The 27,099-nt window shown below is 40.6% G+C and overlaps 1 protein-coding gene across 2 annotated transcripts in view; it reads right to left on the reverse strand.

Moving 5' to 3' along the window:
• The window catches only part of LOC133490234 (mediator of RNA polymerase II transcription subunit 13-like), a 104,413-nt gene that overhangs the window by 54,244 nt on the left and 23,070 nt on the right, over positions 1-27,099 (reverse strand). For both annotated transcript variants that reach the window (XM_061800039.1, XM_061800040.1), the window contains exon 2: positions 20,101-20,338. In XM_061800039.1, the coding sequence (XP_061656023.1) occupies positions 20,101-20,338 (238 nt within the window). The remainder of the gene's footprint in view (positions 1-20,100; positions 20,339-27,099) is intronic.

The raw sequence follows: 27,099 nt of genomic DNA on the forward strand, positions 1-27,099 counted from the left end.
TTCTCCTCACTAGGGTCGCGGGCGTGCTGGAGCCTATCCAGCTGTCATCGGGCAGGAGGCGGGGTACACCCTGAACTGGTTGCCAGCCAATCGCAGGGCACATAGGAACAAACAACCATTCGCACTCACAGTCATGCCTACGGGCAATTTAGAGTCTCCAATTCATGCATGTTTTTGGGATGTGGGAGGAAACCGGAGTACCCGGAGAAAACCCACGCAGGCACGGGGAGAACATGCAAACTCCACACAGGCGGGGACGGGGATTGAACCCCACACCTCAGAACTGTGAGGCTGACGCTCTAACCAGTCGGCCACCGTGCCGCTATTATCAGTCTATATGTGTCCAAATATCCGTTGCGTAAACGGTTCTCAAACTATTGACCCTAATCGTTAAGATTTCAACTGCATTTTCCATTGTATGTTAGCATTAAGTTAGCAGGGGCTTTCTTCAGGCAGTTGTTTGATTGTTTTAAATAAACAATGTTTAATTATCTTTGTTTTACGTTTAGTTTGACAGTAAAATTCAACTGGGATTGACATAAAAAGCTTACAGTCTCGTTTTGATAAATTGTTCACTATTTGAGTTCAAAAGTTCTCAAGTCAAAGCAAAAAAAACGGCCAGATGACGGACTCGTATTGCAAAAAAAACTCATACATCGGGTCACTCGTATCTCAAGTCACCACTGTACAAGCAAAACAAAATGAGTTGTCATTCAAGTTTATGTTTACTGGCTTCACCTAATTTATGGCAACAAAAAGAAAGTACAGTAAATTCACATGATGATATATTTCAGTCTTTTATGTCCTGTGTATATTATTATTGTATGCATCAGCATTCAATTTACCCTCAGAAAATAATTGTAAGCATATTCTTTTTTCTGAGGTTTATGTGCCACTGTATTATTATTTAGTTAATTGCTCACCAAATGATACAAAAATAATTTACACTCCCAGATTTTCCACTATGTGTAGATTAAATGTCAACCCTGTACAAGCAACAAAAACATAGATTAATTCCTGAGTCGTGCTTTAATAAAGACATCAAGCAACTAGGTACCATTAGAATTATGTGCGGGGTAGTTTAAGGTACCTCTGAATAACTCGACTCTTTTTGACTTAATTTGCTGAGCGCGCTTACTTTAACCCATGAGATTATAAAAATGTGTATCACCCTCATAGAGTTTTATGCCTCTCTTTTATGATGTTGCCGCTACTCGAAACAACACTGTGTTTCCTCTCTGTCTGCGTAAAAGTGTCTGTTTGCTGGCGGGTGAGCTTTTATTGACAGTTTACTATTAAATATTACATGTGATGTTGGTGAAGAAAAATGCAAAAGAACGTGTGGCATTTCTCCCTTTCTGCCGTTGAAGATGATCTCAGTACAGAAAATGCAAATTTAGACGGGTGCAATATTGAGAGAAATGTCAAGAAGGATAATAAAACGAGACATTCTGCTGCGAGATATTAAAAAGGATCTAAAAGAAAAACACATAAACCTTTTCAACTCGACAGTTAGCCTCCTAAGCAAGCAAGTGTTATATCAACACTGAACTCCGCCTGTTGATTCTAATCTGGGAACTGGGGGGGAAGACAACACATGTCGCACGAGGTTCCTGACTAAAGTTTGAAGGTTGTTTAGGTTGGAGTCAAAAGAAAGCGATGCTGCCTTTGATGCTCATCATTCAGCAGGCAGCTGAAGCACGTGTGTAGTCGTTTGTAGCTGCAATTTAAAAAAAAAAGAGGTGAATAATGTTCCGACTGACGTAAACGTAAATATTATGGATAGTTGCCCTGAAAGCGAGCTTTTTGATAAACTTCTCTTTGCTTTTTTACTGCACATATACCAGATTATTTGTCAACCTACCATCCATCCATTTTCTGAGCCGCTTCTCCTCACTAGGGGCAGGAGGCGGGGTACACCCTGAACTGGTTGCCAGCCAATAGCAGGGCACATACAAAAGACAAAAGAGTCGTCAATTAACCTACCATGCATGTTTTGGGGATGTGGGAAGAAACCGGAGGGCCCCAAGAAAACCCACGCAGGCACGGGGAGAACATCAAAACTCCACACAGGATTGAACCCCGGTCCTCAGAACTGTGAGGCAGACGCTCCAAACAGTCGTCAATCGTGCCGCCCTGTCTAGTATAACTGCGTAAAATATATATTTTTGAAAAATATATAAATATTTAACATTTTCCAGGTGGCACTACGAAGTGAGTTTTGGGTAGCCATTTTCAGGAGCCCTTTCACGAGGATGCACGCCCTTGCCAAAATTGGTGAGTTTTCAAGCAAGGTGAGGCCCCTGTGAAAAAACCAAAAACGATTCCAATTCCCGGAACCGGAACCTCCTAGGAGGTCAAGAGAATCTCAGAACAACATACAAAGAGCATAATACCATTTATCGTGCTTGTGTTTATGAGAGCAACATGTAAATGTGTGTTTATTAAGAAAATAATAACAAAATGAAAGGTCTCATTTCAGTGCTGTTGACCCTCATGTTAAGCCACAGACACTTGAGCACCTCATTAGACGTGAATGAGGCTCGAGATGGGAGGGAGGGTGGCTATTGAGAGGCTTAGTGGGACTCCACAGGGCTCCCTAACTGCCACTAGAGGGGAGGAACGGGGAGAGGCGGCCGCAGATTGACAGTTAAGCGCTCGCTCTCACTCTCTCCTCCACCTACACCCCGCTGCCCCTCCCCTAAGGGATGAGCGGGAGGGAGCTGGAGAGCCCTCCTGGCTTTTTCCCAGGCGGGGCCAAGATGCACTCGCTTCAAGCACGGGATGAATCTGCTCGGTGCCTCCTCAGCCACTCAGAGCGCTTATGATCTGATGGCACCGCTCACAGATCGGATCAGTCGTCAGGTGCCCCCCATTCATCTTTACTGACACACGTGGCAACCTACAGTACGTTGTGGTGGATGCGTAACACTCCTTTTTATTCCTTTGTTCCTCACCAATTCAATTAAATTGGTAAGGAGAGGAAACAGGCCAAACAAAATCTGTAATAAAACCACTTAACGATATTACAGTGTTTCCCCCATTATATTGAGGTTCATCGTTCACGCCCACCCACCCCCAGCTATACCACGTTTTTTTTTTTTTTTTTTTTTTAAATAACTCGAATAATTCTATTACAAAAAAAAGTGAATGCAAAATCTCAGCCTCGACGCTTCGCAGTGACCAAGACTGTTCAAGGTTTTGGATCATTTGACACTTTAAACAGACGATATAGTGTAATGTACTGCAAAGCCTAACTAACTTAGCACAACAGCACGTTATCGACAACACAAGTTATCAATATTAGCTAACTAAATGTAGCTTTTTGCAGAATGGCTCCGTCACTCTTCCTTTCGGCTTGTCCCGTTAGGGGTCACCACAGCGCGTCATCCTTTTCCATGTTTCTCCTGCATCCTGCTCTCTAACACCAACTGCCCTCATGTCTTCCCTCACGACATCCATCAACCTTCTCTTTGGTCTTCCTCTAGCTCTCTTGCCTGGCAGCTCCATCCTCATCATCCTTCTACCAATACACTGACTATCTCTCCTCTGGACGTGTCCGAACGATCAAAGTCTGCTCTCTCTAACTTTGTCTCCAAAACATCGAACCTTGGCTGTCCCTCTGATGAGCTCATTTCTAATTTGATCCAACCTGGTCACTCCTTGAGCAAACCTCAAAATCTTTATTTCCACCAGTGCCACTGTCTCTAATCCGTACATCATGGCTGGCCTCACCACTGTCTAATAAACTTTCCCCTTCATGGCTCCGTCACTATCCCACATTAATAGCCGGGGGTTCACTGAATTGTAGAAATGACTCATGTAGTTTTTGTGTTATCTGGTAACACAGTGGTGTACTACTGTACATACAAAACAGCAGTGGTACAAACATGAAGGACTAAAAACAAAGCATTTTTTATGTATTTTGCACATGCATGTTACCCTATTTTAGCATGGCAGCATTAATTCATCCTTGCTATTTGTTAAAACATGCAACTCTAGTTGAAACCGGCTGCAGTGGAAGCATCGATTGTGCGGCTACAGCAACAAAATCTGCTTTTTTACGCTGATAAAAAAAAAAAAAGAGGGAGAGAAAAAAGGCCAGTGGAGAAAATCTATTTGGCCGTAGTAGTCACTTGACGCAGGCTGAAAGGCCACACAAACTGCTGATATATGTCCTCAAACACCAGCAGGGAAGCAGACGACTGTATAATCCCGTCTAAACCACAAACACATGCACAGTTAGACTCATGGCCATTCCTAGTGACCATTATTTGCAGCAGTCACTAACGCTATCTTCTCCTTATCATTCAGCCAGAAAACCTATCAGCTGTAGTACTGCACCTATTTGAAAAGTGACATAAAACATATATAGCAGCATGAATTTGTTTATAGTAAAAATGAATCATCTGTCTTATTGCCTCGTGCTTTTCAATTGCTTTGGGCAAAACAAGCGTATTCATGGAATAAAATGACAACTTGAGGCAGCATTATCATCAGCCCTAATGTTAATTTTCTCCATCTGCTGCATGAGAGGAATTTATTTTCTCTTTTTGCTTCAAGAGTCAAGATGAAACCAATCCCCCCAACGCCGAATAAAAAAATGGTACAGTTCTGTCATCTAATATCATCCTCCATGAGCAGGGAAGTGGCTTGCCACCATACAGTTACCAAAAAAAAAAAAAAAAAAAAACATGCACAAAGTTATTTTTAAACAGCTGAACTTTGACAGAGGTTGTACTTTCATGACTGCTGTTGTAGTTTAAAACTGGGGGGGGGGGGGGGGGGGGGGGGAAGTTGAGCTCTTGTTCACATCCCTCCTCTGTTCTTCAGACCCATGTCATACTTTTCCCTGCCTGTCAACTCTGGAGTCGCACTTCTTCTCTGATACCTCCACATTTGGAAACTTCCTTCACTCTGCAATAGCTTCAAAAACTCTTTTCGCCATCTGTTTACTTCTTTAATAATCTCTCTGTTTCTCTTTTTCAGTCCCTCTATCCCCCTCCTTCTTAAGATGCAAACACACACACACACACACACACACACACAAAGCTCTCATTCTTTCTGGTTGTGGTTTTTCTTTTTTTTTTTAAGGAGAAGAAAATGTATGCTCCCTCCCCACCACCCTCACCCTCTCTGTGCGCAGCTGGGAAACTTCACCCTTACATCTTGTCTCTCACACACACAGATGCACGCAACACACACACACACACGCACGCGCGCGCGCAAACACGCACACAGTAGAGGGTCAAGAGGTCACAGGCCACGCCCTGGCAGCCCAAAGTGGGTGGATACAAAAGGAGGAGGGAAGGAAATCAGAGATCCTCAGTCCTTCCTGACAAATTCAAGTAAACACAACTGAGGTCATTTTTTCCTCATTTCTTTGCTTTTTTAGAACCCCCTACCCCCACCCCCTCCACCAACACCACTACAAGCCAAGCTAAAGGGGGAGAAAAAAAACTTTCCTTGTTATGCCATGACTGAACATCTGTCCGTTTACTGTTTACAGATGAACAAACCGGCCACACATTCGAAGTGTGAATGTTCCCCAACTCAGCCAAGAATAGGGCGCACAGTCTATCTGATGGGCCTCAAGACAAATACCAGATGTTGCCTCCCTGTTCCTTAACAAGCCTTTTCTTCTTTTTGGAAGCAGACACCTCCTCCTCTTCCTCCTCCTCCATCTCACCCACTACATGTATATCTCACCCCCCCACTCCTCATCTTACCGCCTCACCTCCCCCTCTTTTACTCCTTGCCCATGTTTTCTTTTTTGGGGCACTTTCCACATGTGACTCACTCTTTCACCAGCAACAGGGGGAAAAAAAAAACAAGTCAAACGTCTCCATTCTCACTCCCTTTCCGCGGTCTTACAGGGGTCTTATCACCTCCGTAGGTCTCCATTTTGAGTGACGCTTGTCCCTATTGAGGCAGGCGGTGACCTAGTTCCTGATTTCAGCAAAATAAAATCAAAAATTAGAAGGGAAAATTATTCACTCCGTCTGGTTTAAGTTGTGCTCCGGTGAGAGATGTTCCTAAGACAAATCTCGAGGGACCAAAGAGGAGCAGGCATTGATTGGCACTCGTACAGCGCCACCCCACCCCCACCCCCACCTTTTATTTGCCGAGGAGCCAAGCACGCTAACATCACAGAGAGAAGCGCTAAAAACAAGAGAGGAGAGCAAAATAAAGCACAACAAAGCCTGAAAAGAGGAGGGAGGGAGAGGATGGAGAGTGGAGGGTGGTAAGGCTGGAAGAGGCAGGCGTCACAGGAAAGAACGGATGCCAAGGGAAACTTGTTGACACAGAAAAGCAGCTCGGGAGTTGCTATGGATCTGGGCTAGATTTTTTTCTTTTCTTCCTTTTAATCAAAATCAGACCATTCTAAGGTTTCTTCTTCTTACAAGAAATTAGTAGGATACCAAAATAAAATGTAAACACACTGAACCCCCACTATAGTGCTGTGAAAAAGTATTCACCCCCTTCTCAAAATCATATATTTTTGCATACTTTCCCCACTTTCAGATCATCAAACAAATGTAATTATTAGACAAACATAACCCAAGTGAACTTAAAATGTTTTTCAATGATGATTTCACTTATTAAGGAAAATAAAACCTATTCAAACTTATCTAACCCTGTGTGAAAAAATAATTACCCCCTTGTTAAATCATGAATTATTCGTGGCTAATCACAATTATTGGTTAATTTTCACTGAGGAGGCCACAAAGGAACTCAGGACAACTTTGAAAGTTAAGGTCAGTGTTCATGACTGGGCAAAAATGTTCAGCCATCAGTTTGTGACCTCAAGCTGAAGCACACTTGGGTTCTGCAGCAGGATAACGATACAAAACACACTAGCAAGTCAACTTCTGAATGGCTTTAAAAAAATGAAAATAAAATGAAGGTTTTGGAGTGGCCTAGTCAAAGTCCAGATTTGAATCTGATTGAAAGGCCGTCCGTTCATGCTTGAAAACCCTCAATTCTTTGCTAAATTCAAGCAATTCTGCATAGAAGTGTGGGCCAAAATATCTTCTCAGAGATGTGAAAGACTTATTGCCAGTTATAGAAAACACTTGGTTTCAGTTGTTGCTGCTGAGAATGGCCCAACAGGTTATTAGGTTTAGGGGGCCATTACTTTTTAATAGGGCCAGGTAACAAAACATTTTTTTTTCCTTAATGAATAAAATCACCATTTAAAAACAGCATTTTAACTAACACTAGCTAACAAGAACACAGCATTTATACAACACTTTACAACTATTTACAAAGCTGCTCGGCATGCTGGGAATTCATCCGACACTACAATATTACAATATAACTTTTTCTATAGATTGATTACGATTCAGTTACTGATTTGGTCCATAATATCAGAAATAAGGGAACAGTTATGATTATTGTTTTCCAAAGTAAAAGAAGACGTTTGCAAATGTCTTATTTTAACTAAACACAAAATATAATCAGTCTACTTTCACGAAGGATCACAGAAATCCAAATATTTACTTTTGAGAGGGTGAAATCATAGGATTTGGAATATTTTAAGTTAAACAATGGCTCTAAATGATTAAGCAATTATCAAAGTAGTTGTCAATTAATTTTACAATTGATTAGTTGTCGATTAATCAATTAAGTGTGACACCTCTATACCTATGTATGGCGTTTCGCATAATATTTTAGCAATACGCTAATCCACTCCCATAAGAAAAAACTACATGGTTAGGTTTAAAATGTTGGTGTATAAATATATAATGTTTACTTCTTTTTTGTTTTAACGTGTCCGTTTTACACTAAACTTCAACTGAAAGTGACAAACAAAAATGATGAACTCTTATCTCAAGGCAACACTGTATTCATGAGTTTTCTCAAGTAATCCCCAAAAACATGCCAGCTGTCTGCTTACAGCTTTTTGTACCAAATCCTACTAAATACACAAGAAAAGACTCCTTTATTAATTTTTTTAAAATCAGTAAATACCTTTGTCACCTACCACAAGGCAAATAGACACGTGTACTCTCAGGAGCATGTTTCTCTGCAATGAATAATAATGGGTATTTCTCTTTTAAAACAACTCAGCTCATTTTCATCAACTCTTTTTTTAAGTCTGCTTCTTTATTTTTAAATGACCTGTGGGTCCCTTTGCCCTTAATTTCGAACGCCTTCCGACAAATTCATATTCGGCAATTTACTGCGAGTCGTAACCTTAAATGCTTTCCAAGGAAAACTGTGCAGGGAATGAAATTGCCGCGCTCACCTCGCAAGTCAAGAAATACACCAGAGGTGGCAAAAGTGCTCACACTCTTTACTTGAGTAGAAGACACACACACACACGTGTAAAAAAAAAAAAAAAAAAACATACAGACATGAAATGTACTTAAGTAAATAAGTAAAAAATAATTGTTACTGTCAATGATATACAATACCCGTTTATCTGCACACAATATAGACTGGACTAAAATATAAATGCGACACTTTATTTTTTTAGACTATTTCTATGTACACCAAAACTATTTCTCTCAAATATTGTTCACAAATCAAAGTCTTAATCTGTGTTAGTGAGCGCTTCTCCTTTGCCGAGATAATCCATCCACCTCACAGGTTTGGTTTGTCAAAATGCTGACTGGACAGCAGGATTACAGCACAGGTGTGCCTTTGGCTGGCCAAAATATGAGGTCACTCTAAAATGTGCACTTTTACTGTACAGAAAACCAGTCACTATCCGGCTAAGACTTGCAGTAATTCTACACTTTTGTACAAAAGAGAGGGGCAGCGATGCATACTGGGAAGCAGCTGCTACTTTGCGCACACCGACAATGCGAAATTAAGATTTCCCAGCAGCCCTTGAAGTGTATTCGGCGGCCCTCTCAGCAGTACATAAAGAGTGGACAGACACGTTAACATTCGTCCGGGCCACCATTAAGCAAAGAAGGTTAAAAAGCGCACAGGCCTTTGGTCCCTTAACAACTGCTGCTACGCTGCACTTCAAGGAAAACACTTCATGCATCACCGATCCGAGGATGTGATACTGCTAATAGGTGGACAGGTGCCATTGTGTGAGTGTTTGTGTGTGTGTGCGTGTTGGGGTGGGGTGGGGTGGGGTGGGGGACGTGGCTATAAACGCTGCATCTGTTCAGCAAATCTGCCCTACAACAGCAAATTAAGGAACACTTTAGCCAAACGTGTTTATTTGATGCCTTGCTGGGAGTTAAATTAGCAGGTTTATGTCTTCGCACTACACATCCCCTATGCGGACAAAAGTATCTGGACACTTGGCTGTTACAATCACAGGAAGCAGATGTGGATGAACATTTGGTGCCCGTTTTTACAGATACAACAGCTTCCGCTCCTCTACTTTGGAATGCATCTGTGGGAATTGTCGAGATTTTAGTGGCAGAAAAATGCAGGCAATTTAGCAGAAATTTTCCCGAGCAAGTTTAGATGGGGAAATTTTGAAAACATTTTGTAAAGTTTCGATTATAGGCCAATTCATTGTAATAAACTTGTCATTTGGATCTCAATCGCTAAAAAATATGTAGGTTGGGTAGCTGAAATATTTGCTTGGAGTACCGCGTAAAATGAAAACGCCATATTCACCAACTCAACAAATTGGCATGTTATCCAAGAAACAATCCGAATTTTAATACAGAAATTGAGCAGGAATTGGCATTTGTCTGTCTTTAACGAATTTATATACTAATATGAGTTTCACTTTTTGAACTATTGAAATGAACTTTTTCTACAATAGTCTCATTTATTGAGATGCTCGTTCATAAACACATGTGTGCAGTCAATGCAGCGAGGCCTCAATATTTTGGAAATGATCAGTGCGAAGAGGAATGCACAAAGCATGGGACTGAGTTATGCACGGTGCAACTCATCGTGTATTGTATGGACTTGCTTTAGCCATAATTACGATGCACCATAGGGGTCTGCCCTGACCCTTGATTGAGAAATGTATTTGATTCAGCGGTGTGTCTGAATACTTTTGCCCATTTTGACCATTTGCGTGCATGTGTGCGAGTGTATGTGTGTGTGTGTGTGTGTGTGTGTGTGGGTGCCTGTTTAAAGCCAAAAAGCCTAAAGTCATGTCCAAGTCACTCTCCTCTCTGCGTTCTGTTAATTCCATTACGCGTGATTATTTTCTCCTAAGTGCCGCCGCTCTGATCCACTTGTTGCTGACATATCGTTATTGCACCAGAGCTGATAATGGATATACACGAGCGGGGGTTTTGTTTTTAAATTCATCTTTCATTTTGTTTCACTTTCACTCGCACGGAAAGGCAGCTACTGCTCAAGCAGTCATAATGATGCGAAAATGTTTTCAAAAGGAGAAGGATCATGATGAAAGTGAGCCATTGTGTTGGTTCTGAGAGCATAAAATGACGCATTGGAGATGAGCTATTTAATCATGTCTCTTCTCTGTGCTATTTAAAAGAAGTGTTTGAATTAAATATGCATTAAACTGAGAGTGGTTAGCGACACACACACACACACACATTTATTCTCTAGAACTGTTTTTTTTTTGTGTGTTTGTTTACAATTAAACACAATTGAGAAATGGGTTTCAGGAGGTGGTCCACCTCGCATTCTCCATCCACGGCATAGCATTGCTTCTCTGCCCTTAGTTACTTTGTAATTACATAGATTTTGTTTCGTTTTTTACCGTGTAAAGGCAGACACATTAATTGAACACCTTCGACAGGACAGAAAATAAACTATCTCAACAATGCATTCATAACACTCCTGATCTCGATTCAATTTACCAAACCATTATCGTAAAAGGAAAATGCATTAATGAAAATTGCACAACTTTAACTGAGTTAAAATACCATGAAGATAAATCACAACTGGCAAGATAATTAACTGTCCAATGATGACAGAAGATGGAAAGGAAGTGAAAAGGAAGTTAACCACTTTTTAAATATAAATTAAGATTTCAAATCCTGAGATGTTTTTTGTTGTTGTTGTTCTTGTTGTTGTTTTCGTCAAATTGGACAACTTTCTGATTTCCTTAGTCCTCTGTCCACGCAAACCTTTGTTTTACCTTTGGGTTTTAAGCAAAACAACACATTTATGGACATTATTATTATTCCCCAAGTCAAAGTAGCAACCTTATCTTATTGTAGTATGTGCTTCAGATAGGTGCTATGAATCCCTATTATAAACCTTACTTAGTTACTTAATGTGCGTGTATGAACTTATTTTAATGACTACCCAATGTTTTATGTATTAATGCCGTTTGAGTTCATCATCGACTATACATTCACTATTGCTGGTTTGCCCAGATAGTGTAGCTTCCATTCCAAATTGTTTTCTTTTTTCAAAAGTCAATTGTATTCTGTATTGCATCCACCTTAACTACAGTTTCAAGAAAGAAGAGGGGTTGTGGAAACCTCAGTGAAAAGACATAAATGTTGCTGTTTAATTTACGATTAGGGCATTTCTACGAAATTGGAAAAAGGAAACAAACAGAAAACAAAATTACTCTTGTCATCCTGTAGATTTTATATAAATGTACCATCTGCTCGGCTGTGTGAAGTCTTCCCCCTGTGCTCACCTTGACCACATGCTGTCGTGGCAGTGCACAGGAACACCGCCTGCGGCATTATCAAAGTCATCAGCCTTTACTAAACTCCTCACCAGAAAATACCATACATTAATTATCAGCTCTACTTTAGGACTCGTGTATGTCCATATTTGTGTTATGACCAAATAAACTCATCCCCATGGCATAGTTTGAATATCCCGATCATTTTACTCCACAGATTTTATTCCCCAAGTGGTAAGAACAGATCTACAAGCTGCTCTTGTAGATGTACACAAAGGGGGCCGAGTAGTGAACCCTGGGGAACATCAGTGGAGTTGTTCTGTATTACATCAAAACAAAAAAATAATTGTATCTTGAATGTGTGCATGTTTGTGGTTTCATCAATTTGGTAGGTTTTTCACGGTGTATCAAAAGGTTTTAAAGTCACATTCTGTAAAAAAAAAAAATCTATTTAGTTGTATAATTCCTAGGCGGCACGGTGGGAAAACTGGTTAGAGCGTCTGCCTCAAAGTTCTGAGGACCGGGGTTCAATCCCAGGCTCCGCCTGTGTGGTGTTTGCATGTTCTCCCCGTGCCTGCGTGGGTTTTCTCCGGGCACTCCGGTTTCCTCCCATATCCCAAAAACATGCATGGTAGGTTAATTGACGACTCTAAATTGCCTGTAGGTGTGCGAATGGTTGTTTGTTTGTTTGTGCCCTGCGATTGGCTGGCAACCAGTTCAGGGTGTACTCCGCCTCCTGCCCGATGATTGCTGGGATCGGCTCCAGCACTCCCGCGACCCTTGTGAGGAGAAGCGGCTCAGAAAATGGATGGATGGATGTATAATTCCTTTCATTTAAAAGTATAGCTATGTGATATGGCTAAAATGTGATGTGAGGCTTTATGAAGTTTGGGTAAGAATCGTAAATATCTGAAAAAAATTGTCTATATTTGGACAGTTAATGATGGCAGAGTTAAAACATAATAATAATAAATAAACAATTTTAAATCACATTACATCATGTGTAGCTCGCAAATTAACTTGGTAAAAGCTAACTTAGACTGTCAGATAGCGTAGCACTATCCATGTTTCTTCCTTTTATAATATTAAGTGCTACACATCATTGTAGCCAGCTCGCTGGTTTGAAATGTAATTCTCATTTTTCCAGAGGTAGAAGAATTGATGTTGCATTAGCTATTGTTGTTACCCATTAGCTGATTAGCTGCTAACGGAAAAAGTCATGGACAATGTACGTCAGAGTTGGTCTCATGTCGAATGAATCGCTTTTGCTTTGCATAAAGGTCTCATTGGACCACAGCTGGGATATTACAATATGGCAGTTATTTAAATAGCTGGATAATAGATAATATCCCACTCCTGTTTTGATGAAATATTCATCGCTATGATGAATCATCTCATTATCCGCACTCCACAGATTGTGCCTGTGTGTGAGTATTACAACTGCGATGTTGTTGCACAATAACCTCCAAAAATCTGCTGCGTTATATGTGATCCTGCAGCTGGATGAAAGTTCTTGCACTCTGTACTCGAGTAGAGGTACAGATAATTGTACAAAGATTTCCCTCCTGTAAGAAAATAGAAGACTGGATTCAACTCGTGTACTTAAATATATTTCAGTCTGTACTTTTTTTTTTTTTTTTTTTTACCTTTAAGTACAAAAGTAAAGATGAATTTTAATATCAGTTATATACAAACGCATTTTGGTAACCTGGCACAATGAAGAAAACCAACGTTAATAACTTAGTGCTCGTAGTGAGAAAAAGAACATTACGTCACGTTTTTTTTTTTTTAATCAAGCGCTAGATCGCCTTGGCTCGACTTTGATGCTATCAAAACGTGTTCCCGTTGATTTGCTAACATTGTGAAATAAGGAACATCCATCCATTTTCTGAGCCGCTTCTCCTCACTAGGGTCGCGGGCGTGCTGGAGCCTATCCCAGCTGTCATCGGGCAGGAGGCGGGGTACACCCTGAACTGGTTGCCAGCCAATCGCAAGGCACATAGAAACAAACAACCATTCCCACTCACAGTCATGCCTACGGGCAATTTAGAGTCTCCAATTCATGCATGTTTTTGGGATGTGGGAGGAAACCGGAGTGCCCGGAGAAAACCCACACAGGCACGGGGAGAACATGCAAACTCCACACAGGCGGGGCCGGGGATTGAACCCGGGTCCTCAGAACTGTGAGGCTGACGCTCTAACCAGTCGGGCCACCGTGCTAAAAAATCTAAATTTTTTTAGATTAGACTGAGAATATTTTGATTTGGTTTTTGGTTTTTAGGGGGGCACAAGACAACACTTTCGCTACAAATCATTTTTGTCAAACAATTCTATGATATGATCTTTACATCATTGTGTCACGTGTGCATATCAGGAAAAGTTATTGTTTTTTAACAAGATGCAAATGCTTTGTTATGTCAATGCAAATGATTAAGTACAATTCTTTGCTGTTTGCTACATAATCAATTGCTCAAGATGTGGTGAGAAAAATGCATTATAATGAGTCTCTATTGAATAGACTCACCCCACCACAACAGTTAGGCCGTAGTTCATCGTCTTTACATGCAAAATGGTTGAACAAAAATTCCCATTTGTCAAGAATATTTCTATACATTTCCATTAGACGTTTTCCCCAGGTGAATCTTGACTCACTCTAAAAAAGGTCAATGTTATTGTTTTTACTATTATGTGTTACATTTTTACATCTTTTTTTAATTTTATCTTATTTCTTGTTCTATTTATATTTCACAAGTCAAGTCCGTGTTCCACCGGCACGGTGGCCGACTGGTTAGAGCGTCAGCCTCACAGTTCTGAGGACCCGGGTTCAATCCCCGGCCCCGCCTGTGTGGAGTTTGCATGTTCTCCCCGTGACTGCGTGGGTTTTCTCCAGGCACTCCGGCCGGTTTCCTCCCACATCCCTAAAACATGCATTAATTGGAGACCCTAAACTGCCCGTAGGCATGACTGTGAGCGCAAATGCTTGTTTGTTTCTATGTGCCCTGCGATTGGCTGGCAACCAGTTCAAGGTGTACCCCACCGCCTGCCCGATGACAGCTGGGATGGGCTCCAGCACGCCCGCGACCCTTGTGAGGAGAAGCGGCTCAGAAAATGGATGGATGGATGGAAGTCCGTGTTCTCAATCATGAGCTTAGGTGTAAGGAAGTCTACAATGTAATTCCTACAACACTGCATGTACAGTTTTCTTTACGGTGATTGTCCTATGTTCACATTTCTACTGTTTTTTTTTTGTGGTTTTTTTCTTGTGCTATGCAGTCATGTTTTTTCGAATGAGATGGTCTGTCAACAAATTACAGTACAAACAGTAAAATCATAAATACAAATCTTGTCCGGTCTTTTGGAATCAATCTCCCACCTACACTGAGTTCTAACTTACGATTTTAAAATATTTATCATCCAAACTTTAGCCAGAGTTAACATCAGAACATGCCTCCAGAACATACTGTTGTATTGATAATCCGTCTTATCCGTGACACAATGACACAAAGGAATTATCATTGTGATGGCACTGACGTGTTCATTAAATCAGATGTTTACTTTTGAGAGATGAACTAAGGATTATGAACAAGAGACTGACTTTTGCAGGTAATCCACAGTGTTTTTCTATTTGTATGAATTGTTTTGAGAAATGTACATACTGTTTAGCAAACGTCCAGGATGATTCCAGAAATATACCAAAACGACTGAGGGAAAACTATAAGTTAGAGCGCTGATGTAGAATATCAAATAATGCTCCCTTGTTCACATTCCCCCATGTTGCTACTGATCCTGGTTTTTGCTCCTCATACGTAAGACCCTAAGATCTCAATCAATCAAAATCAACTGCAGTGGGCTTTAATTCACTATATTTACGTTGCGTCGTCCTCCGCGTAGGTTGAACAAAGTAACAAGCCTACGTTGACAAAGTGAGGAGTAGTTTTCAAATGTAGGCAGTAAAAGTAAAAAAAAAAAATACTAAATCGTCAGAAAAATACCCAAGCATAAATGTCTGAAATATGTGCTTGACTACAGGAATGAAGTTTTTGTACTTCCCACCACTGACGATCACAGCATATCAAAACTGCAACATCATTCGTAAAACCAAACACCACGAGAGTGCACGTGAGAGTATTCATATTTATGACGAGCATCCAAAATATGTCACTTTCTCTGCGGCTGTGCAGGCAACATGTTGATGACTCAGCCCATTCATCTCATGCACTCATGAACAGCACTCAACCCATACTTTTTGCTCCTTTATATATATATATATATATATATACACACACACACACACACACACACACACAGCCGACACATTTGAGGCCAACCTATTTAAAGATGCCACTTAGTGTGAAAACAGGCTCCTTAAAGAGTTGCCCCTGAAGCAAAGACAATATCAGAGAGGTGGCGCGAGCCAGAGGGTGCGACACTCCATCCTGGCTGCTCGCGCTCCTGGCACTATCTCAAAGGCATCGTTTATTTAGACTTGAGCACCAGTGAAGAGATTTATCACCTTCAAACAATAGCGACACTCTCAACATTTAACTCCGCGGCTACTCAGCACTTTTTCACACCGACACGTTCGGTCAGCGGGTTCACGGACGGACGTTGTAATTACAGGATTTTTTGCTTTTTTTTTTCGATTTGACTGCCACAGTTACTGAGAAGGGGAAGCACATTAGTCAGATCAGGGCTTCGCAAACATTTTGAGTCCAAAGACCTGCTTAACAAGGACTTTTTCATAGTCCTAACACCAAATAAAATAACTACCATCAGGAACCAAGCCATCGGAATTAAAAAGTAGCTTATTTTTGAGGGGGAAAAAAAAGTCAATGTTACGATAAATTCATATTTTTAGAGAAAAGAAAGCTGTAATGCTGTGGAGAATAAGTTGTATTTTTTCATGAAAAAAAGGCGGAATCAATACAAGAGCAAAGAGGTATTTTGTCTGGGTAAGAGGTTGTAAACTGACGAAAATAGCCGGATTTTTTTTCCACAGGAGCCCTCACAAATGTCAATTAAATGCAATTGGAATGAAAGTGCTGCGCAGCTATTTTCAAGAAAGTCTTACTGTGACACTAAATTCATAGTTTAAGTTGAAAAAAGTTGGAACGTTATGAGACCGAAGTTGTATTTTTACAAGAACGAAGACGTATTTTGTCCGGATAAAAAGATTTTTCCAAAGCCCCTCTAATTTTCCTAACGTCACTTAAATATTAGTCACCACATGTTCCCCTAAATATCGCACAAATTAAAACTTACCTATTTATAAGAAAAATAAGTTATGTTGCCAAAGATTCATATTTTAGGAGAAAAAAAGATGTCTATGAGAATAAAGTCTTATTTTTCAAGCAAAAAGTCTGTATAAAAAGTCATAATATTACAAGAATAATATGATATTAAATTGAACAAGGGAAGAAAAGTCATATTCTACTGAAAGACTACAGAAAAAATACAACTTCATTTTTGTAATGTTACATGTTATGTCTTTTATTCTGGAAAAGTCTTTATTCTCAACAACAAAAAAAAGGGGGACCATATTCTAAAAAACACATTTTTTGCAATAAAAAGAAGAAGGCCAGAAGAGACGAATCTACACAGGAAGTTACCTGAAGTAAGCCCACTCACATTAACGCAGTAAGACTTGAACAACAACGTTACAATACTTTTGTCCCACGTCCCCACACAATTTGTCATTTATCAAGATTAAGGTAGATTCCAACATTTGTTGTTCACTGAGCTCCCAGGACTAATTTAGTACATTTGGATAAACTCGTACGGTGGCCTGTAGAGGTCAAGATAAACAACTCTAATCCAGACAAATTTGTTATCTATCTTCCGTGTCTCACTGTGCAAACGCATTAGGCTGTTTGCACGGAAAATAAGCAACAGGATGGCTCGTGTTTTCATTTCCCCGCTTGTGCTGAGAGCTCGAAGACTGCCGAGCCCTGGAAAGTTCATTCAAAAAGCCTGGGAACCACTTTTTAAGTATGATAATATTATTTCCCTTTTACAGTGCCAAATTTTATATTTTACTTTTGCCGAGGTACAGTATATGAATATCTAATTTGTCAGTATCTTGAGACAAATCGAATGTGTGAAGGAGTATTAAGGCAACAGTTTAAAAATAAATTAATCAAATCCCCAGGAAACTAAAGAGAAATAATAAGTAATAAACAAATATTATAACATCTAATATAGTAAAAACAGTAGTCATAATATTAAAAGAAAAAGGTTGTTTTTGTAGTACTGTATCATGAAAGAATCTCGCAAAATGACAACTATTTTTGCAATAGCCTGACGTTATTCTCATATTATTTTCATTTCAGTGAAGACCCAATATTTCTTTTTTAAACTAATTTGAAAATACTTCTTGTCTGTCCAGGGGTGGTGGAACCGGGCGGTCTGGGGGGTACATTTCCGCCCCCACCCCCACCACCACACACACACACACACACATACACTTCCAGTAGATGGCTGACGGTTCATATATAAAATTAAAATAAAGATAAATAAATAAATGATTTATAATCAACCTGTGTCCACTTTTTGTGACATTTTTGTTTGCTGGTTTGTTGTGACTTTTTATCTAATTGTAAAATATGTACATTGGTCGCACTTCGGGCACGGTGGCCGACTGGTTAGAGCGTCGGCCTCACAGTTCTGAGGACCCGGGTTCAATCCCCGGCCCCGCCTGTGTGGAGTTTGCATGTTCTCCCCGTGCCCGCGTGGGTTTTCTCCGGGCACTCCGGTTTCCTCCCACATCCCAAAAACATGCATGAATTGGAGACTCTAAATTTTGTTTGTTTCTCTGTGCCCTGCGATTGGCTGGCAACCAGTTCAGGGTGTACCCCGCCTCCTGCCCGATGAGAGCTGGGATAGGCTCCAGCACGCCCGCGACCCTAGTGAGGAGAAGCGGCTCAGAAAATGGATGGATGGATGGATGGATGGTCCCACTTCGAAAAGAATGTGTTATTGTAATTTCAATGAGCGAACGTCAAAATTCTCCACACAAACCTGAAAAAGCAGCTGTTATTTTAACAAAGGTATGTGTTTATGCTTGTAATATTTCAACCTCATTCTCATAAAATGTTCTTTTGCTCTTGCAAACTTAATGCAAACATATTTTTTTCTTTTCAGTGAGGCCTTCATAATCTTCTGTCAAGCCATAGCTATTCATAATCCTTCTTTTCTTTCTTAGTAATATAGAATGATTATTTCCATTTGAACCTCAATGCATATTGTCAGCAGGAGCTGCCAGTAGCACTTCGCAAGTAAAAGTAGTGAGCCTGCGTACATTTGGTCGAGCAGACAATAGATTTCTCCCGTGAAAGCCTAATTTGTGCCTGAGCACCACGCTGAGTTTATTTCTTCATCCTGCACACTTCCAACAGGCTATTAGATGACTGGGGACTGCGTGTTGGCAGTCGTATGTCTGGAACAACAATATCAACGTACAAAGGAGCTCTCTGTATTACACATGCTGGAACAAAGGGCTTTAGCCGACATCTGTCAAGCATCCGCACGCTGCGCCTTCAAAGCTCTTTTCATGGCCAATTCTCACTATCGCGACAACCTCTGCATCCAGTCTTCCATCGTTTTCCCCTCTTCTCTTGTTCTAATGAAAGCAGAGGCAGAATAATATAATCCCTCTTCCGCCTCCCCCGCGCTCTGTCTTCCCGCGGCTTAGTCGATATGTTGAATTTCGACACACGTGCGCGGCCAGATAATGCAAATGTTTCTATAAATAGGGGCAATAGTGCTGACAAGTGCGATAGCTCGGTGTGATTCTCTCACACGCACACACGCACAGTGCTTCATCATAGCGATAGCACCCGAGTAGCATATAAACACTTGAGCTGCAAAGCAAACACATTATAGATAGGTGCTATAGGAAGCTCGAATCAAGGACTTTCCCGCACAAGGCACAAACACGTCTTAAACAAACAGCACAAAGCCCGCCGAGGATTCGACAGCTCACGCGACGAGGGGCCAATTGCGTGTTAGACAACAAGAGCACGTGTGCAGCATCAGTGTGCGTTGAGCCGCACTTAAAAAAAGAAAGTAATGCATGTTACGACACAAATTTCTATGTCGGGTCATTTCAAATCAAGTGAATCTGGCACATGAAGTAGCGTGGTACCTTGACTTACGGGGTTCATTTGTGCCGTCACCAAGCTCATGACTCAATTTACTTGTACAGTGGACCCCCGCATACTCGCAGTTCGGCACCCCCAGATTCTACTATTTAAGGATTCCCACTCATTGGCGGTTTATCCCTACTTACTTGAGAATGTTTTGGGTTAGAAAAAAATACTAATTATGATGGCCGTCAATTATCCTCGGATTTCCACTATTTGCGCTCCGGACCGGTCCTTATTCCCTGCGAATAGCGGGGTCCACTGTAAATCATATTAATTGAACCAATCCCCCCGCCCCCAAAAAAAAATTACATTTGTTTTGTAAGTGTTTTTGCATTGCAAAAACATAAAAGTGAACGTAAAGAAAAAAATTGTTCCATAAAGTGTAAGTATTGTACTGTACATCCCGCTCACCTTCCAGCTCATGATGGATGACATCCGACAGGTTGGGCTCGTCGCCCCACCAGAAGATCCACAGCTCCTTGGCGTCAGGCTTGATCTTGCGGCGCCACACGCACAGCAGGTTGGCCTGCACGCAGCGCATGAAGCTGCGCAGGACCGGGTCGTCCTGGGCGGGCGCCGAGATCACCGGACCGTACTCGCCGCCCCCGCGGAAGTTGTAGCAGCGCCATTTGATGCCCGTCAAATCCGCCTGATAGGGAGAGAGGGAGAAATGATGACAAAGCCATTAATTCAGCATTCGTTATCATTCATTAGCAACTGAAGGCATTCATCTTTTTCAAGTTGTTATATACTGTAAGGGCCATACGATGAATTAATTGCATTTTACGGATCTCAATGTGCCCGGAAACTCACTAACTTTGGTAAGCGAAGAAAAAGTGGAAGGTCTTAGAATGGCCAAGTCAATCACCGGACCTTAACCAAATAGAGGATGCATTTTACCTCCTGAAGAGGAGCTTGAAGGGAGAAACCCCCAGAAACAAACAAGAACTGAAAGAGGCTGCAGTAAAGGCCTGGCATTTCAAATGAAGAATGCAACAGTCTGGGGAAATCAATGGGTCGCAGGCTTGATGCAGTTATTGCAAGTAAGAGTTATGCCACCAAATAGTAAATGTTATTCACTTTTAGTTAAGTGAATCATGCCTGTTCCAATACTTTTGCTCACTTGAAAAGTGTGTGGCTTCAAACAAAAGGTGCTCTGTCCAGAGTTGTTCAACACATCTAAATGTAAATACCGTGAAATGAAAGCTGGAATTCTGAACTTTTCTCTCTATTCATCTTTTGCTCTGAAACCCAAATGTCTTCAGTATACAACAAAAACAAAGGAATTGACTTTGCCATTCCAATACTTTTGGAGGGGACTGTACTTTAGTGTAGAATGTGAGGATGGTAACACCAAGTAAACAAAAATAACACCTGCACCTCACCTGCATATTTTGTCTTGGTATTATGCAGAAAGCTTTAAAATATGTTTTTTGTTTATCACGGGGGGTTCTGGAACATAACCGCCGCAATGAAGGAGGGACTACTGTACTCCTTTCCTAACATGGTTAGAATTTACATTTCTTCATCTCTGTAAAACCAGTTGTTTTTACTGCTGTTAGTTTGCTAGTTATTCAGTTCAAAAATATGCAGGAGGTCTATGATTTGTGCAATTTAGTAAAATCGTTCACTTGCTGGAGGTCTTTTATCTTTGACTGCCGTTCTAGTATATTTATTTTCCTACACACAGGATGATATAAAGCAAGCACTAAGCATGAATCAATAACGTGACTGCGGCGAGGCTTTTACACTGCAATAGCACTGTTGTGTTTCACGTAAAAGAAAAAAAAAAACATCTAATGCGATCAATAACTCCTCGGAGGACATCCAATTACGTTTGCCTACTTCCTGTTCAAATTCACATGTAAAGGGACAAAGAAGCGCTGAGACCACTGGACCGGACACAACACACAGTTTGTCCACAGAATAACATATGGTACATAGGATATAAGAAGATAGCTAGCAACAGATCGCGTTTAAGGATGCGGTGTTTGAGCATATTTGGAATCTTCCACTATAAATGTGACTTCTGTGTGCTCATTTAAGTGTGTACGTGTGCCCATGTCAGATCCCTGGTACGTGTCTCTAACATGTCTCAGAAGATTTGAGACTTCAATTTACAGACTTAGAGTGATAAAGAGGTGAAAATGTTGTTTTTTCATGTTACACATCCGATTCATTTAAAACATGTTTCACTAAAATTGTAGAGAAAACAAAAATCACATTTGATATGAAAAATATGATTCATGGGATATGGGTAATTATATTTTCATCAGCATGGGTATACGAAGACGGTGAACCTCATTCAAAGCGGGGGATACGTTTCAGACCCGCCCACGATATGTGAAAATCTGTGATATAGAGAGACCAAAGAATTGTCTCACAAACACACACACTTTATTCATCTATCCATCCATTTTCCGTACCGCTTCTCCTAACTAGGGTCGCGGGCGGGCTGGAGCCTATCCCAGCTGACTCTGGCGGGGAACATCGTGAACTGTTCCCCAGCCAATTGCAGGGCCCACACACTTTAAACACATTTAAAGGTATTACAACTTATTGTATTTTAATTACAATATAAACTAAGGGTGTAACGGTTCATCTTAGTATCAAGAATTGTGTTTGCCAATTTGATTCAAGGAGGATATTGGTTCATTTATAACGATTCGATCCGAAACGATTCAGTGGCTGGAAATCAATTCAGTAAGTCAGCTCACATCTAACTGGAGACGCCGAAATTCCGTATCCGCTACAGGGGTTAATTTCAAATTTATATTTTGACCAAATGGATTTCTATGACAATCACATCTCAGGGAAACTCCACTTCCCAAGAATTGCAGCCACCCACAGACTTGAATGAGTCACGCCTAATGGGCGGTCGTGGACATTATTCGCCCAGTATGCACGGGGGCGTGTCAGGAGTCATCACAGAAGAATCGCTGCACCTTGAAAAGAAGACTTACGCACAAACCAGAAAATATAGTTTCATAGGGCATCCAGACTGCCAGAAAATACAAAGAATAAGAAAGACTACTATTAGTTGTAGTAGTAGTAGCAGTAGAGGAAGAAATAGAAGAAGCTCGGCAAGATGTTAGCTTAACTTTGCGGTGGCAAATTGTCCTTGTCATTTTTATTGTGGTGAACGACATCACACGATAATTACTCAGGCTTTTGGGCTTTAATCGAGCTTTTGGGGAATTTCACTAGAACGGGGAGATTCGAGGGGTGAATTAATCCCGATTATCGGTATGCATGTACCCCGCTTAACTGTGTCCAAAAGGCCATCCAAATGCTGCAAGACAACGCTCCACACGAGCCACAATGCACTGCAGCGTCTCGCATGCACACAGCTGCATGCCGAGCACAGCCATAATTACAAACGAGTCCCTTCTATAATGACAGTGCGTGTAATGGGAGGTATAAACATTGGTGCTGCGATAAGCCCTGCCCTAAGATTACCCACGACAAGGTCAAGGTTTCTGCGTTTCCCGAACCCAATGCAAAAAAAAGAAAGAGAGAGAGAGAGAGAGAGAGAGAGAGACATCAATTTGCACTGTTGTCTCGTCACTTCCAGTCGGTGTCAAAAGTCCTTCCGCTGTTTGACACTGCCGTCTCTTGCTACTGGATCCGTGTCGTGTGCCGACACTAGCGCAGAAGGCAAAATGTGCAAACTTCCTTTCTGCGTGGTGTGTCGCCAAATCCCGCTGAGCGCTTGCGGAGGACAACTTACAGAGCTCAGTGACATGACGTGCAACATATGCGACGATGGTGATGTGCACGCCATACTGAATCATGTGAACAGACACGTGTCAGGTGGAAGACGTGCACTCACTCGCCTATTTACCTGTCACGCCTACATAATGTTTTATTTAAGCTTTTTTTTGCTAGCCCTGCTGCAAATAGCGGGAAAAAAAGGTACAGTGGTGCTTTGAGATCCGAGTGACCCGACTAACGAGTTTGTCGAGTTACGAGCCGTCGTTCAGGCGATTTTGTATTTATTTTTTTTGCTTTGACTTGCAGGCAAAAATTGAGATACGAGCGCTATACGTTGGCAGTGAACTCAACTCACTTCACAACAAGCAGCAAATTAACAGATATAGAACGATTCTTTGGAAAAGAGGCTTTAAGCTGTTTAATGCCACTCCTAATTGAAATTTACTTTCAGTTTAAACATAAAACAGAGAATGATGCTTTGTGCATTTGAAACAACCACATAATTGAAACAACCACATAATTGTCCACTAGCTTATTGCTAACCCACGTTCTAACACTACCATCGATGTGGCAGTGTTAGAACGCCTTTAGTAACTGACATTTGAAAACAAGTGTGGCGCAACAAATGGAGACAGACAATATAATAATACTTACAGGTAAATATTCTTGATCCTCTGCCATAAATAGCTCATATTACTGCAGTTACTGAGTCACTTACATAAACTGTAAAAGTCTTCTTCGCTCGTGTCTGCATGACTGCGTTATTCTCTCGTGTTGACCAAGTCGCGCACAAAATAATGCCAACACGTTGACCCCAGACTTAATATTCCTATTTCCATTTATTTCCCATAGGAAATTTTGCCTTCGAATCAAAACTAATGGGCGGTCCTGGGCACTAGATTACAATGAGACGTGTTCCTAATGTTCTGTCCCATTGGATTTCTGATTACTTTCCTGCTCATGTACTTATACTCTTTTTGTGCAAATTATTCATTGTATGTGGTGCTATAATAGCATACAATACAGAATAGTAACACCTCGTCTATTCTATTATTCAGCGTCTGAGATTTCTCATCACGCTGTTCTGATACTATCAGCCTGTTATCGTAATGCATTTACTAAATTCACACTTTAAACACGAGAGTGAAAGCGGAGGGAAAAACCCCCGTCGACCCTGCAAATTCAATTATCTGGCGTTCAATCAGCGCATTTAGTGAGAAATCAGCGCCGCAATCTGCCACGCAAACAAGAACAACCTTTTATCGTGACGGCTTTAATGGTACGGCTGTTGATCGCCATGAGGTGGATTTAAGAGAAGAGTAAAGCACGGTTGCAGTGACACCTCACTCACCACCCGAGGGTTCAAGGATGATTATGAGATTAAGTCATCGGATATGTTGTGTTTGTTCAGCTTTAGTTCCAAAATACCTTTAATAAAGCGTAATATTCCTACACCGCTCTCTAAGGCTTCTTTGTTTTTCAGTGATTTTGACAAACAAATGATCCTACTGTCCTAATTAAAGAAAGACTAGCTTTAAAAGATATATATATACTGTTTATACTAATGTTTCTCAAACTTTTTACACCAAGTACCTCCTAAAAAAATACTTAGTTGTCCAAGTACCGCCATCATGACAACATTAAATTACAGTAATGTAGTAAGGAAGTGGTAATTGAAAAGGTTTTATTCCTAAAAAGTATATTCAATATTATTTTAAGTCCCTGTAATGAATAAATATATGAAAATTTTAAAAATGTACATAATTATTCAATTACAACGTGTTGCACATAAAAGCTACATTTAAATTGTACCAAATTAAATGTTTAAAAACAAGCAGTTCTGAAAGCTTCCATGCAAATGTATTGAACTTAAAAGTTAAATATAACTGAACTGGACCTGTCAAATCTACTATGCTAGATTAAAAAAAAAAGTTTAACCCGTTGTTATATTATTTACCGTTTGAACATGTAATTTAGTTATTAGTTAGTGTTACTTGAGTTGTTCTTTCGTGCACTACTTGAGGGAGCGTGCACTTTGAAAATGACTGGACCGTACAAAACAGCTCTCAAACTTTCAATATACTGGACAGCACCATCTTACCACTCACATACACCAAATATAAAAAGAAAATGACTTTGATCAACTTCATTTTTATGCGAAGCTGTTCCCCAGGGTTGCGTTCTTCTTGTTGAACACAACCACAACATGAAGATGATCCAACATCAGCCTAATTATTTTGTGTTGAACAAACAAAATAGAATTGCGTGGAAATGATTCACATGAAAATATTAACAATAACTTTATTGTTAATATTTTCATGTTGTTCCTTTTCAGTGAAGTGCAAGAGTCAACTGCGCTTTGGCAGTAAAACATATTTTGTTTTCTACAATTCTAAATATCACTCAAATAATAATGAGAATTGTGTTTCGAATATCTTCACTTCGATTATAGTGTTTATAAAATAAAAAGTATGTGATAAACAACTACAATCAGCACCAAATGATCCCACTTCCTAATGTGCCTACATTTTGTCTTTAAAGGGGACAAAATGTTTTATTTTGTGGGGAGTGAGTGCATGTCTCATTTTTCAGGCATTTTTCACGTTTAAATAAAGGCCAAAAAAAAAATTTAAGGATAAAAGATTTTGTAACCACAGCTAAATCCAGAATTGCACCAAAATCGATTGAACCCTTCAAAAGTTTCATTGAAATTGGCTAAATTGTTAATGTTGTATTTCTGATCTATCGTTTATCTGTCAAAATAGCAGCGATGGCAACTGGCTAGCAAGTCACACAGGGAAAAGACATCTCACTTTAGGTTCTCTCTGAATCACCAGCGAAAAGCAACGAGGTCAAGGAAAAGGAAACAGTTTGTTTTTGTCTCTCTATCAATAAAACCTTGACTCTTCTGAGCCTCTTGTTCACTAGGTTCAATTTAGCCTAACCCTAACCCGCAAGCCCCAAAAACAAGAGCTTTCCCTTCCACCACTCAAGCGGTGACCTTCCTCTCACCTCTATTATCTTTCACCATCTCCGCTCTCATCTCCCGGCACTCTCTCACCGTCACCCAAAGCCTTTTAGGAGTGTCTAAAGAACCCTCCCACAAACCCCACTTCAGTCGTCTTACTAATGAGTGAAAAGGAAACAAAGAAAGACAACAACTGCATTCCTATACATTTCTCACATTTGATATGAATACTTTTATTTTGTACATTCAACAAACGACGTGAACATGGGGGGTAACGTTTCAGACGCAACCGCAATAGGTGAAAAGCTGTGAAATCTGTATAAATTCTGTATTGTAGAATTATAATTATAATTTCATATCATCTTTTTGTTTTAGTGAAAGCAGACCTTGTTCCTGTCGCTCTCTGATATTGTATTATCACTGCTGTGGGACAAAGCAAGATGTCTGCGGTTGAGGGGGAGCCAGTTGCATGAGGCAGATGATAACTGCCTGTTCGTGTGCGTATATACAGGATATGACCTCGCCTAAGGAGAAATAGACAGACACATCAGGTTGGATTTCAACTGTCTCCTTGCATGTGAGTTTTTATTCAATTGCATCTCATTATTCTCAAAGCGCTTAGCCGAAATACCCATCACTAATTCGGCGAGATGAGTGATCAAGTCCGCAGAAAGCCTTCGCCGATCCCGGTCGCAATAAAGCGGGTCGACGGGATCTTGAGGTTAGCA

The sequence above is a fragment of the Phyllopteryx taeniolatus genome, chromosome 15, assembly GCF_024500385.1.
Source record: "Phyllopteryx taeniolatus isolate TA_2022b chromosome 15, UOR_Ptae_1.2, whole genome shotgun sequence".
Classification (NCBI taxonomy): Eukaryota; Metazoa; Chordata; class Actinopteri; order Syngnathiformes; family Syngnathidae; genus Phyllopteryx; species Phyllopteryx taeniolatus.